General features: G+C 33.2%; 1 protein-coding gene and 1 long non-coding RNA gene across 4 annotated transcripts in view; one reads left to right on the forward strand and one right to left on the reverse strand.

Annotated features, from left to right (window-relative positions):
* Positions 1-1,214: 1,214 nt before the first annotated feature.
* Positions 1,215-3,277, reverse strand: LOC141401253 (uncharacterized). The gene is made up of 2 exons (XR_012412302.1): positions 2,896-3,277; positions 1,215-2,821 (listed from the first exon to the last, which is right to left on the reverse strand). It is a non-coding gene; the product is annotated as an uncharacterized lncRNA (long non-coding RNA).
* Positions 3,278-6,674: 3,397 nt separating this feature from the next.
* The window catches only part of DIP2 (disco-interacting protein 2), a 527,750-nt gene continuing 521,171 nt past the window's right edge, over positions 6,675-13,253 (forward strand). Inside the window, exons 1-2 of one of the 3 annotated variants that reach the window (XM_073984061.1) lie at positions 6,708-7,007; positions 7,070-7,319. In XM_073984061.1, coding sequence (XP_073840162.1) covers positions 7,223-7,319 — 97 coding nt within the window. In that variant the 5' untranslated portion in view covers positions 6,708-7,007; positions 7,070-7,222. Of the gene's footprint in view, positions 7,320-13,253 lie in introns of all 3 variants that reach the window. The other 2 variants (XM_073984059.1, XM_073984060.1) reach the window with 2 other exon arrangements.

Genomic DNA, 13,253 nt, shown 5'->3' on the forward strand with positions numbered 1-13,253 from the left:
TATCGATATTTAATTTTTAAAAAATAATCGATTTTTATCGATAGTGCCATCGATTTTCTGCCAGCTCTACTGTTCTGTCATGTGTAAACGAAGGGTAAAGTACTGGTATGAAAATGGCATTATGCCTTGTTCATACTAAAGGCCAGAACAGAATCAATCGTCGCTTGCTTTCCAAATGTCAAATTATAAAGGAATGCCGATATAACTACTTCATTTCCTGAGAACGAACATATTTCAATATAAATTTTTTTTCGAACGTTCCCACGCCTCACTTTCCCACCCCTGCCGACCGAGGGGGCGACCTCCCCTTTCGTGGGGATCGCGTACACACCATGATCCGGATCATGGTGGCGTATACGAAGGAAATTCGAAAACCAGCTACAGAATCTACTTCATCAGCCAGTTATATATTAAACCATACAAATTACTAGTTATTTAAAGATAAAATTATATGTATTAGATTTTATAACTTCCAAACTCATGAAGAATTCCACATTATAGTACATAGAATTAAAATCAGTACACATTTTGTTAAGTGGTTCACCCATCGAATAATTGGTTCGGTGAAAATCTATATATAAGAATTGATAATATCTACTACAGTTAAAAGGAACATTTATTCTAATAGACGATATTAAGAAATCAGCGGCACACTACCATTCAATACAAACATAGTATTCAACATAACACGTCTATTTTTTAATGTAGGCAATCGAATTAACTTTAAGCTGGGTACACATTGTCAGTTTTGACTGACAGCTTTGTTGTTGCTTGCTAGTGTGGCCGTTCATTTTTGTCATTCATCATGCAACCACAAACTATTTTGTGGTTGCTGGACGGTTGGACAGTTATCGATAATTGCAAAAAATCGTCATTCAAAACTGACAATGTGTACTGTACTTTAGCCTGCTAGATAGAGCTGGCAAAAAATCGATGGCACTATCGATTATTATTTAAAAATTCAATATCGATAGATAGTTTTGCCTATCGATATTATCGGAACCTAACCTGAACCCCTAACCTGAAATCCATTGAAATAAATAGAAATTTCGTTGCTTTTCGGTTGTAAGAAAGTAAGTCCGTAGCATGGCAGAATAAGAAGGTAATCTCATTTGAAAAACACGTCCTTGAGCTGCCAAATACAACCATGCCTAAAAACAATATAAATGTTGTTTTTGTAATTGTATGTCAATGACAACAATAACGACATACTATTTGTTTACGTTCTGTGAAATATTTGTTTATTTAAAGGAGAATTAAATATTTTCGTAATTTGAAAAAATTGGACAAAAGAAAATGTTGTGTGATGTGATAGAAATCGTGGCTAATGCGAATATATTAAAGTGCTGTGAAAATTCGCTAAAATCCTATGTAAAAGAAAGTTGAGAAATATCCATCGCAGCAGAAGAACGCCGAAAGCCAGCTGCCAAGGAAAACATTACACTGTTCCGGACGATGCAGTCACCCAAATGGATGCCATGATCAGGCATGTGGATTGAGACACACTATACGCTGCATTTGTTTTGTTTATGGTTATGACTGTTTGTGGTCCTGGTTACAGAATTTTTGAGTCTGGAACAGAGGAACCAGAACCTGTTAACTGAAATAATACATCAACGAACATATGTATTTGGGTTGCTATAACAACAACCAATTGATGTGCCGTAACAAGCGTCAACCTTATGCTCACAGCGAACAAGCCGGTAAGTAATTGGGTTGGAGCGAAGACTAATGGGTTTATATTTATGCATTAAATGTGTAATGATTGTTACAGGTGAAACATTGCTGAATTCCCCGTGTCCGTGGTGGCGGAACTAACCAATGAGGGTGTTGACAAGCGGAACATGTTGAAATTGGCTCCTGGTGGCTATGTTAGTCGTTTTTTCATCTGCCGAATTTGCTGTCGTTTGCCTTAACGAAGAGATCCAACCTTCCTCAACCCAAAATAGCTAACACAAATACAATAAACGGAGCGGTTAACCTAAATGTGCTAACAACACTTCCCTAATTAAATTGAAAATAAACAGCATAAATATTGTGTCATTTCGGGGTCCATACCTTCCGAAAGTTGTTTTCCCCTAGCAAAAAAAATAAATAAAATACTGTAACCATAAATACTTTCCATTTATTTTATTGATAAACATCAATGATGCGATAATACATATCATCTACATTGGACATTTCCTTGCGCAAAAATAATATATGTATAATAAATAACACAAATATATACATTAACAAGTTATGTAGTTTGTATTAAATTAACTATTATTATTTAAACGCCGTAGTCCATCTTGGAACTGGATGTTCTCTCAATAGTTTTCGTGTCAAACAGCCATTTAGTTGGGTTACCGTAGGATTTATTGAGGTTTTGGTGTTTATATGAGGAAGCAAGCAAGGCCCATGTTTGAGAGAAATATTATAATGTGCAAAGGCTGATACTGTCGTTCACTCCTTTCATTTATTGACATTTTAAAGCTTTTGGGCCAATATGGACTTGACCAAGAAACACATTGGGGGTTATTCTGAACAAAAGTACAAAAGTTCCCCGCGAGTCTTGCCTTTCTGTCGTTACAACTTAAGGCAGAAAGCGAAAAACTCACGGGGAATTTTCGTTCAGAATAACCCTAATTATATTGCTGTAAACGGGATCACAAGGAATACTTTTGGGAACAATTTCTAGTCCATCCTCGAACATTTGAATTGTACGTTTGGAAGATTTTGGGCCATTATCTCAAGAAGTATATATATACTTGCCCACGAAAAAAATCCTGCATGCTGCGTCCAAACTGCACTTATGCCAAACATTTTGCGTGGGAGACACCTAAGGGATGAGACCGATACAGTCTATCATCTATGCCAAGAAGAAATATTACGATGTGCAAACTGGTTCCTTACCCGTACGCACCATATCAGCGAAAAATATTGAATTTTTTTTAGGGGTTGTGCCAGAAAATGTGGACTGATATGGATCATCCTCGTAATTGATCAAAGTTTGAACATTATATTACGAGGACCAAAATGTGGACCACATCGGCTGATCCGTTCGAGAGTTATCTTGCAGTCGGACGGACGAACTGGGATAATCGACTCCAAATGAAAAATTTATATTGAAAATTTGTAAGTAATTGAAAATAAAATAAATTGAAAATGTAAATATAATTGACATATGTATGTGTGTTTTAACATATACATACAAAATTTGTCAAAATCATTTTGTCAATGAAGGGACGGCAAAGCGAATACAACTCTGTGGGTTGTGAGCGTGAGGTTACCTTGTATCATTGTATCGTAAAATAAAATGTATTTTTTTACATATTTTATAAAATAAAAGCAGTTGTTTATTCTCCTTTACATTTCTGTGAACTACTTTTGCATAATTTCAAGAAAATCATTGACATTTCCGCCATTTTCATCTCCAAATTAATGGCGATGACGACTTAACGATAATATCGATAGCAATCGATATTTTAAAACATTATATCGAAAATATCTAATGTTGGGAATATCGATGGTTTGCCAGCTCTAGTATGAAGGCAATTCAAAATTACTACTACAATGTAAACACCTCAATGCAAAAAGTAAAAATTGCTTTTGCACTGATTCGATTTTATCGGAATAGGTTGCATATTTCGGATCCCATACGACAGAACCATATTCTTATATAGGTCTAACAAGGGATGTGAATAATTGCTTTGTTATATATGGATCAGAAAACTCTTTGGCCCATCTGTTTATAAATCCTAATGCCAAGTTTACACTAGCGCTCCAAAATCCACTGGATTTCACGAAATCCTGAAATACACCCCGGTGTTTACACTTATTTTTTGTTGATTTCAAACATATCACAATGATCAAGGTAGATGCATATGCGCAGCTGATCGAACATGAATTTTCACAAGTTGTTGTAAATTGAATTAATCATCAAAAATATAAAAATATGGAACTTTACAACTTTATTTGGAAAATTGTCGTAAAAGTATCTATATATTGTATTAATTGTGTATAGTACTAACAAATGAAAAAATAAAAAAATGATTTTATCGTTGAGACATCATAATAAAATATTTTGATAGATAAAAGTTGTGCTCAGAACCTGGATAATATTAGTACTTGCAGTAGTTTTCCCGTTTAGTGTGCTAAAAATGCGTTACCGTACTCCGAAATGTAGCAAGACGTGCACTTCTTTTTAAACAAAAATAGCGTCGAATAACACCTTCTCCCGTTTTCTACCATACAATTTTGGCCTAGTAGAAACTATCAGCAAGTATTTTCATTGGCATCTTATATGATAGCTGATACGTTGATTTTGACATTTATGCAATTTCCGTCAATTTTCCGTTCCCGTATTTTTTAAGAAATTTGTGTAGGGAAGCAATTTTTGACTATTCGCTCTTTTTTCTAACACTACCATTAAAAAAGTACGGGAACAAAATAGCTTTGTAACAAAGTAATTTAATATTTTTTTCACATTGTTTACAAATTTTGATACTAAAATTTTTTGTTGCAGCAATTGACCATCTACCTTGTTTATTGTAATACGTGAAAAGTTTTGGTACTTTTTTAGGCAAAAACAGGGTTGTATATCATGTGTACTGTGATTTCGATGTTGATTTCGCTGAAATCACGAAATGAGATGATTTCATTTTTGTATGCGAAATCATGATAAATTTAGCTTGATTCCGCGCGAAATCACGAAACGCCTTCGAAATCACGAAACGACGACGAATGTAAACTAAGCATAAGACTCCATAGGCTTTATTTACCATAGAAATTACATGATTATTAAAGTTTAATTTTGGATCCATAAAAAGGCCAAGATAAACAAATGATTCTACAGATGATAAAACAAAGTTATTATTATTGAATTGCCTTATCAAAGAAGATGATCTGGAAAAACACATATGTTTACATTTATTCAAATTTAAATCCATACAATTAACTTTACACCATTGAAAAAGGTTATTTAAATCAGTTTGATGTAAATCAGCTTGCTTCACAGAGTTATGAGTAACGAATAACTTAAAATCATCAGCGTACATTAGCAATTTGGAGTGCATTATTGAACTTGGCAAATCGTTTATAAACAAAAGAAAGAGAACCGGTCCAAGGTGACTTCCCTGTGGAACACCCTACGGAACAACAATCGACTTTGATAAACATCCATTAAACAGAACAACTTGAGATCTATTTTGCAAATAAGATGCTATCCACTTGAGTAAATTTGTATTGAAGCCTATATAATCCAATTTATATAGCAAAAGCATATAGTTGACTCTGTCAAAGCTTTGCTAAAATCTGTATAGATTGTATCAGTGTGATAACGTTGAACAAATCCTGTTATTACAATCGATGGAAATTGAATAAGATTTGTTATTGTTGAGAGACCACTGCGGAAACCATGCTGATATGGACTTAGCATGGGTTGAGTTTTAATGGAAATTAATCACGGATGTTAAGTTTTTGTGTAGAGGTATAATAAAAGATTTTTTCCATAAAGTGGGAAAATCACCAAATTTAAGGGAATAATTAAACAGTTGTGTTAAAGGAGTTTATAATGTAGCGGAACAAAACTTAAGAACTATACTGGGAACCCCGTCGGGGCCTGGACTTTTTATTGACTTTAAAGTTCGTAAACTTCTGGAAACGTCTTGAGTTTGTAAATAGGGCATACATATTTGGTCTAGCTTAGATAACTTGTAAGGGTAAGTGTCTCTCATTTGACTAACGGCGCTTGAATAGATTGTAGCAAAGAAATGTTTAACACCTTCAGCGATATCAGTGTCATTTACAAACTCCTGATCGTTGAATTTCAGAATAGTAGGTTTAGAGGAAACTTTTTTTTTCAAGTTAACAAATTCATAGAAGGATTTTGGATTTGATTTCAAATTATCCTTAATCTTGTTGAGGTAAAGATTATACAACCTATTGGACTCTAAAGTATATTTGGATCGAGCAAGGGAATAATTGGCATAGTCTATAGAAGAGCCAGTTTTTTATATTTTCGAAAAAGCTTATTTTTGGAATTTTTTATTGACGAAAGTTCGGATTTTATCCATGGATATTTACCGGAGTTTTTCATTCTGCCAGAAAGTCTGTGTACCAAAAAGTTATTTTAGCAGGTCTCTCTCTCGTTAATTTTGAAAATAGAAAAATTAAAAGTTTGCTGAAAACACCAAAATTGTGAGAAAAAATAGAGAACATGAATGAAAATAGTATAATTTGGTATTAAATAGATATCTGTAGTGGGATTCTGTAACTCATTTTTGCTGTTATCGATAATTGTCGGTAAAATTAAAATGCTTATAATTTCGATAATTAACGAAATTTTTCGGTAAGTTAACGATGAATAAAAAGTAGTCGTTAGCCTCTACCGACAAAAACAGTTATGCCAACGTTTCTTAATGTTTTTAGTCATAATTTTGATATTTAATTTTACCGATTTTTGTCGGTAACAGCAAAAATGAGTTACAGAATCCCACTACTGAAAGAAGCACAAATATTTTTTCACTTCATATCAATTAATTTTACTCGCCGTTTGGAGGAAACTTTCTTTAAAATCAGTTAATAAAAAGTATGATCATATGAATCATGTTGCTAAGAATTGTGTACCATGCCGTATGAACGGGTTAATTTGTGTACGTAATTATGAGAGCAAACAACGTGATTCAAATGCTGGTATGAACATGGCATTAGTGCCGGCGAACCGTGTAATCGATTTTGGTATCATTTCTAGGTGAATGCCATAAAAAATAAAGAAAAAATTCATTTCGATAAGGCGAATGGATTTTTGTATTCCTAATTCCGATTACTGTGTACTGTGTGATCTTATTAGTATTTTTTTCTGACAAATACTGAAAATATCCTAATCGTGAATTTCTTTTACAAATTGTTTTTCCAATTAAATTCGCATGAAAATACGGTCAAATCAATTGTAGTGCAAAGAAACTGTGTTTTCTGTTCTCAGGATAGGATAACTGTGTTCTAATGATAACAAATACATACACGACGTTCGTATACACAAATACCAACAAAGGAAAAAGGAAATTATTAACTTTTATACATTTTAAAGGAAAGATTTCAAATTTCGCAACTTACACATTTGTTATGTGTTAAAACACAACAATAAACGTCTTGGATAAAAGTATACAGCGTCTCCGTACTATTAGTAATAGTGCTTTTGCACGTTTGTTTTTGAAGGAGTGGTTTTAATATTTTGTCTAAGATGTCTGCATGTAATTTGGGTGGTGGTGCAGACATTTCTCTCCTTCCTGTCGATGTTCGAGAAAAGTTGGCTGAATTAGATTTGGAGTTGTCTGAAGGTAAGATATTCGTTTGTTTTTGTGCTAATATATGATGTAGATTAATAAAAACATAAAATAAATCAATGTACTCAAAGAAACAACGTAAGATGGCTTAAATTAAGTAACAAATTGAATACTCTCCCAGCTATGGGAAAAATCTGCAATTTTAACCACAGATAGATCTTTTGGCATAAGACGTCGGTTTATATTGTTTACACCGAAAAATGGAATGCGTGGGCGGGGGATCTCCCCACAACGGGTTGAAACAAAATTCGTATTGGTATAGTTATTCTAGCCTTTATCATTAATGTGTGCATTGAAATTGGAATACCGCGATTGCGTTCGATTTTTACACCCTACACCACTATGTGGAAAGGGTATTAAAAGTTTGTTTTGGTAAAAATTCATGTAACACCGCGAAATATTCGTCGGAGACCCCCAATGTGGTATACCAATCTTCATATCTCGACGAGATAAAGCGATTTTGAGATGTGTGTCCGTCCGACCCTCCGTCCGTCCGTCTGTCCATTATAATCAATTATGGACCGATCGTCACGAAATTTTGAATAGACATCTATTGTTATTGGTGATGATCGTAAAATATTTAGCGGGTGAAATGGACAAAAAACATAATTTTTATCCGATTTTGTAGCTGCTCTGTAGGTCGCAATAATAGTACGATCGCCTCGAAATAGACCACAACTTTTGTGTGAAAATTGTGAAAAATTTTAATATACAGCTTATATCTTTATTCCTGGAAAGTAAGCTATACTTGGAAAAGGAACTCTTGACCTTTCTATTGATGCCAATTGTGTTGGTGTACATGACTAATATAGTATTTTGTTTTCTTAATTTTTAGTTTTTTGAGTTCAAATTCAAAAAGTGCCGACTACTGGGACATGCCGACATTAGGAGCACTTACCCTATCGAGTTATTTGTCTGTAATGTAATCATAAACACCCAATTAAAGCTCAATAGTCATGAAATTTTGCATGAGGTAAGAGTTTAGGTCGAAGAAGATGCCTACAGTTTTGGATGATAATCTGATATTATTTAGCGGGTGAAATGGACCATTACTTTTGTATAAAAATACAAACAAATTATTTTTGGACCATATTTTAATTCCTAGAGGGCATATACCGGCAAAGTAGCCTATATATGGAAAAAGAACTACTGACATTTCCCCTGATGGAATTTGCAATAATGTGTCTGCTAGATATCGTGCCTACTGCCTAATATATAATGGGTTCTGTGTAGGGAACCACATCTTCATATCATTCTACAAATTGGTTCTTACATGCAAGTTACGTGGAGTCCTAGCGTATTAATTGTCCAATTGGATTTTTATTGCAGCATGGGGGGCTCGGTGTTTTATGTCGGGCTTATATATTTATTTATACCAGACGTATTCCAAAAACAAACCTGATATTCAAAGAAAATTTAAATATGTAGCAGAAGGGGCTTAACTATGTCAATTTTCCAATTCAGGAATATTAATTAGAAATGTATACCCCTTAGTAATGTTGGCGACATTTTCTGAGTATTTTAGCCATGTAAATCTTCTCTGCAAGTAGTATCTTACGACAGGCCGTTCGTACTCGGCGATAAACTGTAGGTCCCATGAATCGCGGTATGTGGAACAGTTATATTATATATACTAGAAATGCATAATTAAATTAATTGTTCCACAAAAATCCCAGTATGGAAAAGAGAACATTCTCTCATATCAATAAGTGCACCCCGATTCATGTTCTAAGACACCATCTATAGAGAAGTATTACATGATTGAAATACTCAGAAAATGTCGCCAACATTACTGTGGGTATTTTGCCACCGTTGAAAATTTGATGTGGCCTGACCTGGATTTTCTACACATCACATTTTCAACAGTGGCAAAATTCCCCTCAGTTATGTTGGCGACATTTTCTGACTATTTCACCCATGTAATACTTCAAAAAGGTGGTGTCTTAGGAAACTCCGTTAGGACTCGGCGATAAACAGTAGGTCCAGTATAATTGATCTAGAACAAATGTGTTCTTATTTGACACAGCGGTGCCGAAGTTTTTCGGCAATTTACACACATACGACCCGAATGCATAGAAAGAGCGTACGAAAAAGAGACAATGTTTTGATTTGTTTTTGTTTTGTAGCGTGCGTGCATAAAAACACACTAACACACAGTCAAAAGTTGCCAATAGTTTGAATACATTCACATTTTGGTCTGTTCTCTTTTTGGTCACGTCTGATCTAGAATGAATCGGGGTGCACTCCCTGTCCCTTCTGGGATGTTTGTGGGACAATTATTATATTATTATTTAAGCTTGATGTCATAAGGTGGCAGAATGCACAACGTTATTTCTTACAATAAGTTTATTTGTTCCAAAAAGGAATTTTGATTTCCTGAAAGCTAATTCCCAGGGGTAGTGGTGTAGGGTATTACATGGTTGGTCCCGTCCCACTATAGCCTTAGCTTACTTGTTTAAAACTTCGTACCACAATTCTATTACAGTAAAGGTAGAAACACAATGGATTTTTGTTGCTTGCTCCGCTTGCTTGGCGTGAAAGCGAGAAATTAAATTGTGCTGTTTTCAATAGAACAGGCCACAACGAAGCAAAATTTCAAGCGCCGAAGTTAAAATTGTTTAACTTTGAAATTCGTATTCGGCTTGATATTTGACATTTCATTTTGACAGTTCATTTGACACAACACAATCAAATTTAACAACAATTAATCCCTGTGACTTGCTTAGTTTCATTTTAAATTTAATTTTTCCTAACAAAAACTATACGATATTTTAGGAAAATTGATAAATTGCAAAATATATTTTTCCAAAAATTCGCGATAATTTCAATTATCATTTAAATGTAATTTTTTATAAATAACTGAGGTTTTTGTGTTAGGGATTTTAAAATACAGTCGAACCTCGATTATCAGGGAATGGATTATCCGTAAACCTCCATCATCCAAAAAGGAAAACACAGAAGTTTTTGTTCATTTTATACCAATTAACCCTGAAAATCTTTATAATCCGCGTTAATTTAGTTTTTTTACTCACTGGAAAAGGCGTGTCATAAATTACCTGGATACGCGAGTAATATGTATTCTACCCAAAATTGAATGTAGATGAGTCACATTCGCAGGAATCTTTTTGAATATTGACGCATTTTTGATGGGTGCTACTGAAATCGTATGCGCATCAAAATCGTAAGCGCATTTCGCGGCGTTACCCAATTAAGTTTTTTTTTGCATTGTGTGATGCAACTGGCGGCACACATCGAAAATCATCGAAATATGCATAGATATTGAATGATATTGATTCGCTATATCCAAAATCGGATGCGCCTCAACTGATTTTAACTGAACTATGTTTCTTGTAAGAATAGTGTTTCTGGTATGCTTCCCGTGAGTAGTGGGGTTCCTCGGAAACTTGCAAGAGGATTCAATTAGTGTTTCCATCTATAGTACTACTATAAGGTTTTTAAGTTGAAGACCCCTTTATGTGTGTTGACTCTGTTCACGTTTTCTCGTTCTGAGAGGAACAAACAGGAACAAACATATTATTCTTAATTTGCTATCGTTATAAGTTATCACAATAGTTGGAGAACACACACATATATTTTTTCCAATTTTCTAATCAAATGTCCCTTAATGGATTGTCAGTGAATCCGAATAAATCAAAAGCTATGAAATTTGGCACCCGTTTTCATTCTGACATTATTGTTACGTTCAATGATGCTAATATTGAATTTGTTGACACTGTTAAGTGTCTAGGTATTATTCTGGATCGTGAGCTGACGTTTGAGGCTAATTTTAATGCTTTAGTTTCCAAAGAACATTTTATGCTAAGAAAACTGTATAACACTTTCTCTTTCGCTGGTAATGAAGAAATTCCTTGTTCGGGCTTTAATAATGTCAGTGATTCTATATGACATTCAAGTTTTTTCAGGGACTTTTGGCTATATTGTGAAAAAGCTTCGGACTGTATTTAATAGAGTGGTAAGGTTCATTTATCCAGTTAAGAATAGAGAACATATTACACCGTTTGTAGTGGATTTCTTGGGCTGCACTTTTCGAGATTTTATAAAGCTGCGATCGGTAATCCTGTTTTATAAATGCTTTAAAAAGCAGAGTCAGTCCACTGTATTTATCAAATTTGCTTAGATTTAACAGTTCTATACTAATCCCAATGCTTACCCCGTTTTTGGAGCGATCATTTCTTGTTGGAGTTGCTCGGACATATAATATGCTGCCATTGCCCCTAAGATCTTTCAATTACTCTGTGCCCAGGTTCCGAAGGAACTTGGTAGACTACTTTGCGTCTAATAACTCTTAATCATTTTTTTAATAATGTATTTACAATATTGCCCATATTGCTTAATTGTGCTAATATAACTATTTAATTTTTTAAAATTCATGCTTCTTTGTTCGAGTAGTTCCAATTCTTACATTACTTGAATAATAAATTTTTTATAATACATTTTTTTGTAATACCATTAAATCAAAATAATTCAATAATGATTTTATTTTGTTATTTTATTTATATTAGTTTTATAACAACAAATTGTATTTCTTTTTGGAGTATAGTTTAACATCCCTTCCCTTCCTGAAGTGTCAAAATTCAATTAATCAAAATGCTTGCTATTATATAATTTTTATTTATATTTTTTTTATATCCCCTTTTTATACATAGTCAGGTATGTGATGAAAATCGATTTCGATCTCAAAACGAGTAAAAAACGACTGTAGGTGTGATGCATGTACATTTCCGACATCGAATTGTTATCGATATCGGTTTCATATTCCATTTTGTTCTATGGGTAAAATTGATCAAAAAGACGTGTGATGCAATCCGATAATCGTTTATTTTCCTCGTTTTGAAAACGGCCATATTTTTGTGGTCGATTGAAAAACGATGTAATAAATTTGGTTAGATTTTTTATGAGAGTTTGAAATGTAAGAACAGGAGTAAAATGATAAACTAACATTTATTTTCCTTATTTTTGGAATATTTTGTTAACAAAATATTTGAGATTTTGATAAAAAAAAGCACAGAACAAAAAATCTACTTGTAACATCTCCAAATTGGTGAAGACACCCGCATAATATGTTGTTATGCGCTGTTTGTAGTTCTCATCATGTAATAGCACAAAAATTTCCTCACTAAACGCTCATATAGGCCAATTTAAATAAGAACACACATTTATTTTATTTTCCATTAAATTTTATTTCGGCTTTTGCCAAAAAGTATTTTATGTCGCTTTCAGCTGGAGATTCGGGATCACTAGTCCGTTTTTTTGTATCGAATTGAAATTCGATGCGGTTCCCATCACATCTAAATACAATTCACTCGTTTTGGACAAATCGTTTTCATACCAAATCGATTTGAAATTCATCACATACCTGAGTAATTGCTGTTTTGGAGTAGTTTAAACATCCCTTCCTTATTATATTTAGGACACTTTCTTATTATAATTTTAAATTTGTTATTTTAATATTGCACTGTAGTATACAGCCTTAAGGTCGAAAGAATGGGCATATGAGAAATGGAATAAATAAATAAAAAAAAATAAAAAGTATATATGTATATTTTTTAAATAATACTTCAACAAAAAGTTTTTCTCTTTTGTTTTTGCTACAATTTGCAATTTATATACCCAATTTCTATAAATATGGTTTCATATTTTTCTACGCATTATCCAGATTTAGTAGATATTTTTATATAATATTTGGATTTACTTTAAATTTTTTTTTTATTATATTTTATCATTATTTATATATTTTTTATTATATTGATTTTCCGCGAAGATAAAAATAATTTTAGTAAATACTTAAACATCTACGAATAGATATGGAATGCTGTTACGATTTATGCATAATTTTTTTCATAACAACAAAAAAGACATTGTTAAATATATTTTCTTTATATGACAATAAAACCCGCTATAACTTTT

This window comes from Musca autumnalis, unplaced genomic scaffold (genome assembly GCF_047663935.1).
Source record: "Musca autumnalis isolate F117 unplaced genomic scaffold, ASM4766393v1 scaffold_4, whole genome shotgun sequence".
In the NCBI taxonomy this organism is placed as follows: domain Eukaryota; kingdom Metazoa; phylum Arthropoda; class Insecta; order Diptera; family Muscidae; genus Musca; species Musca autumnalis.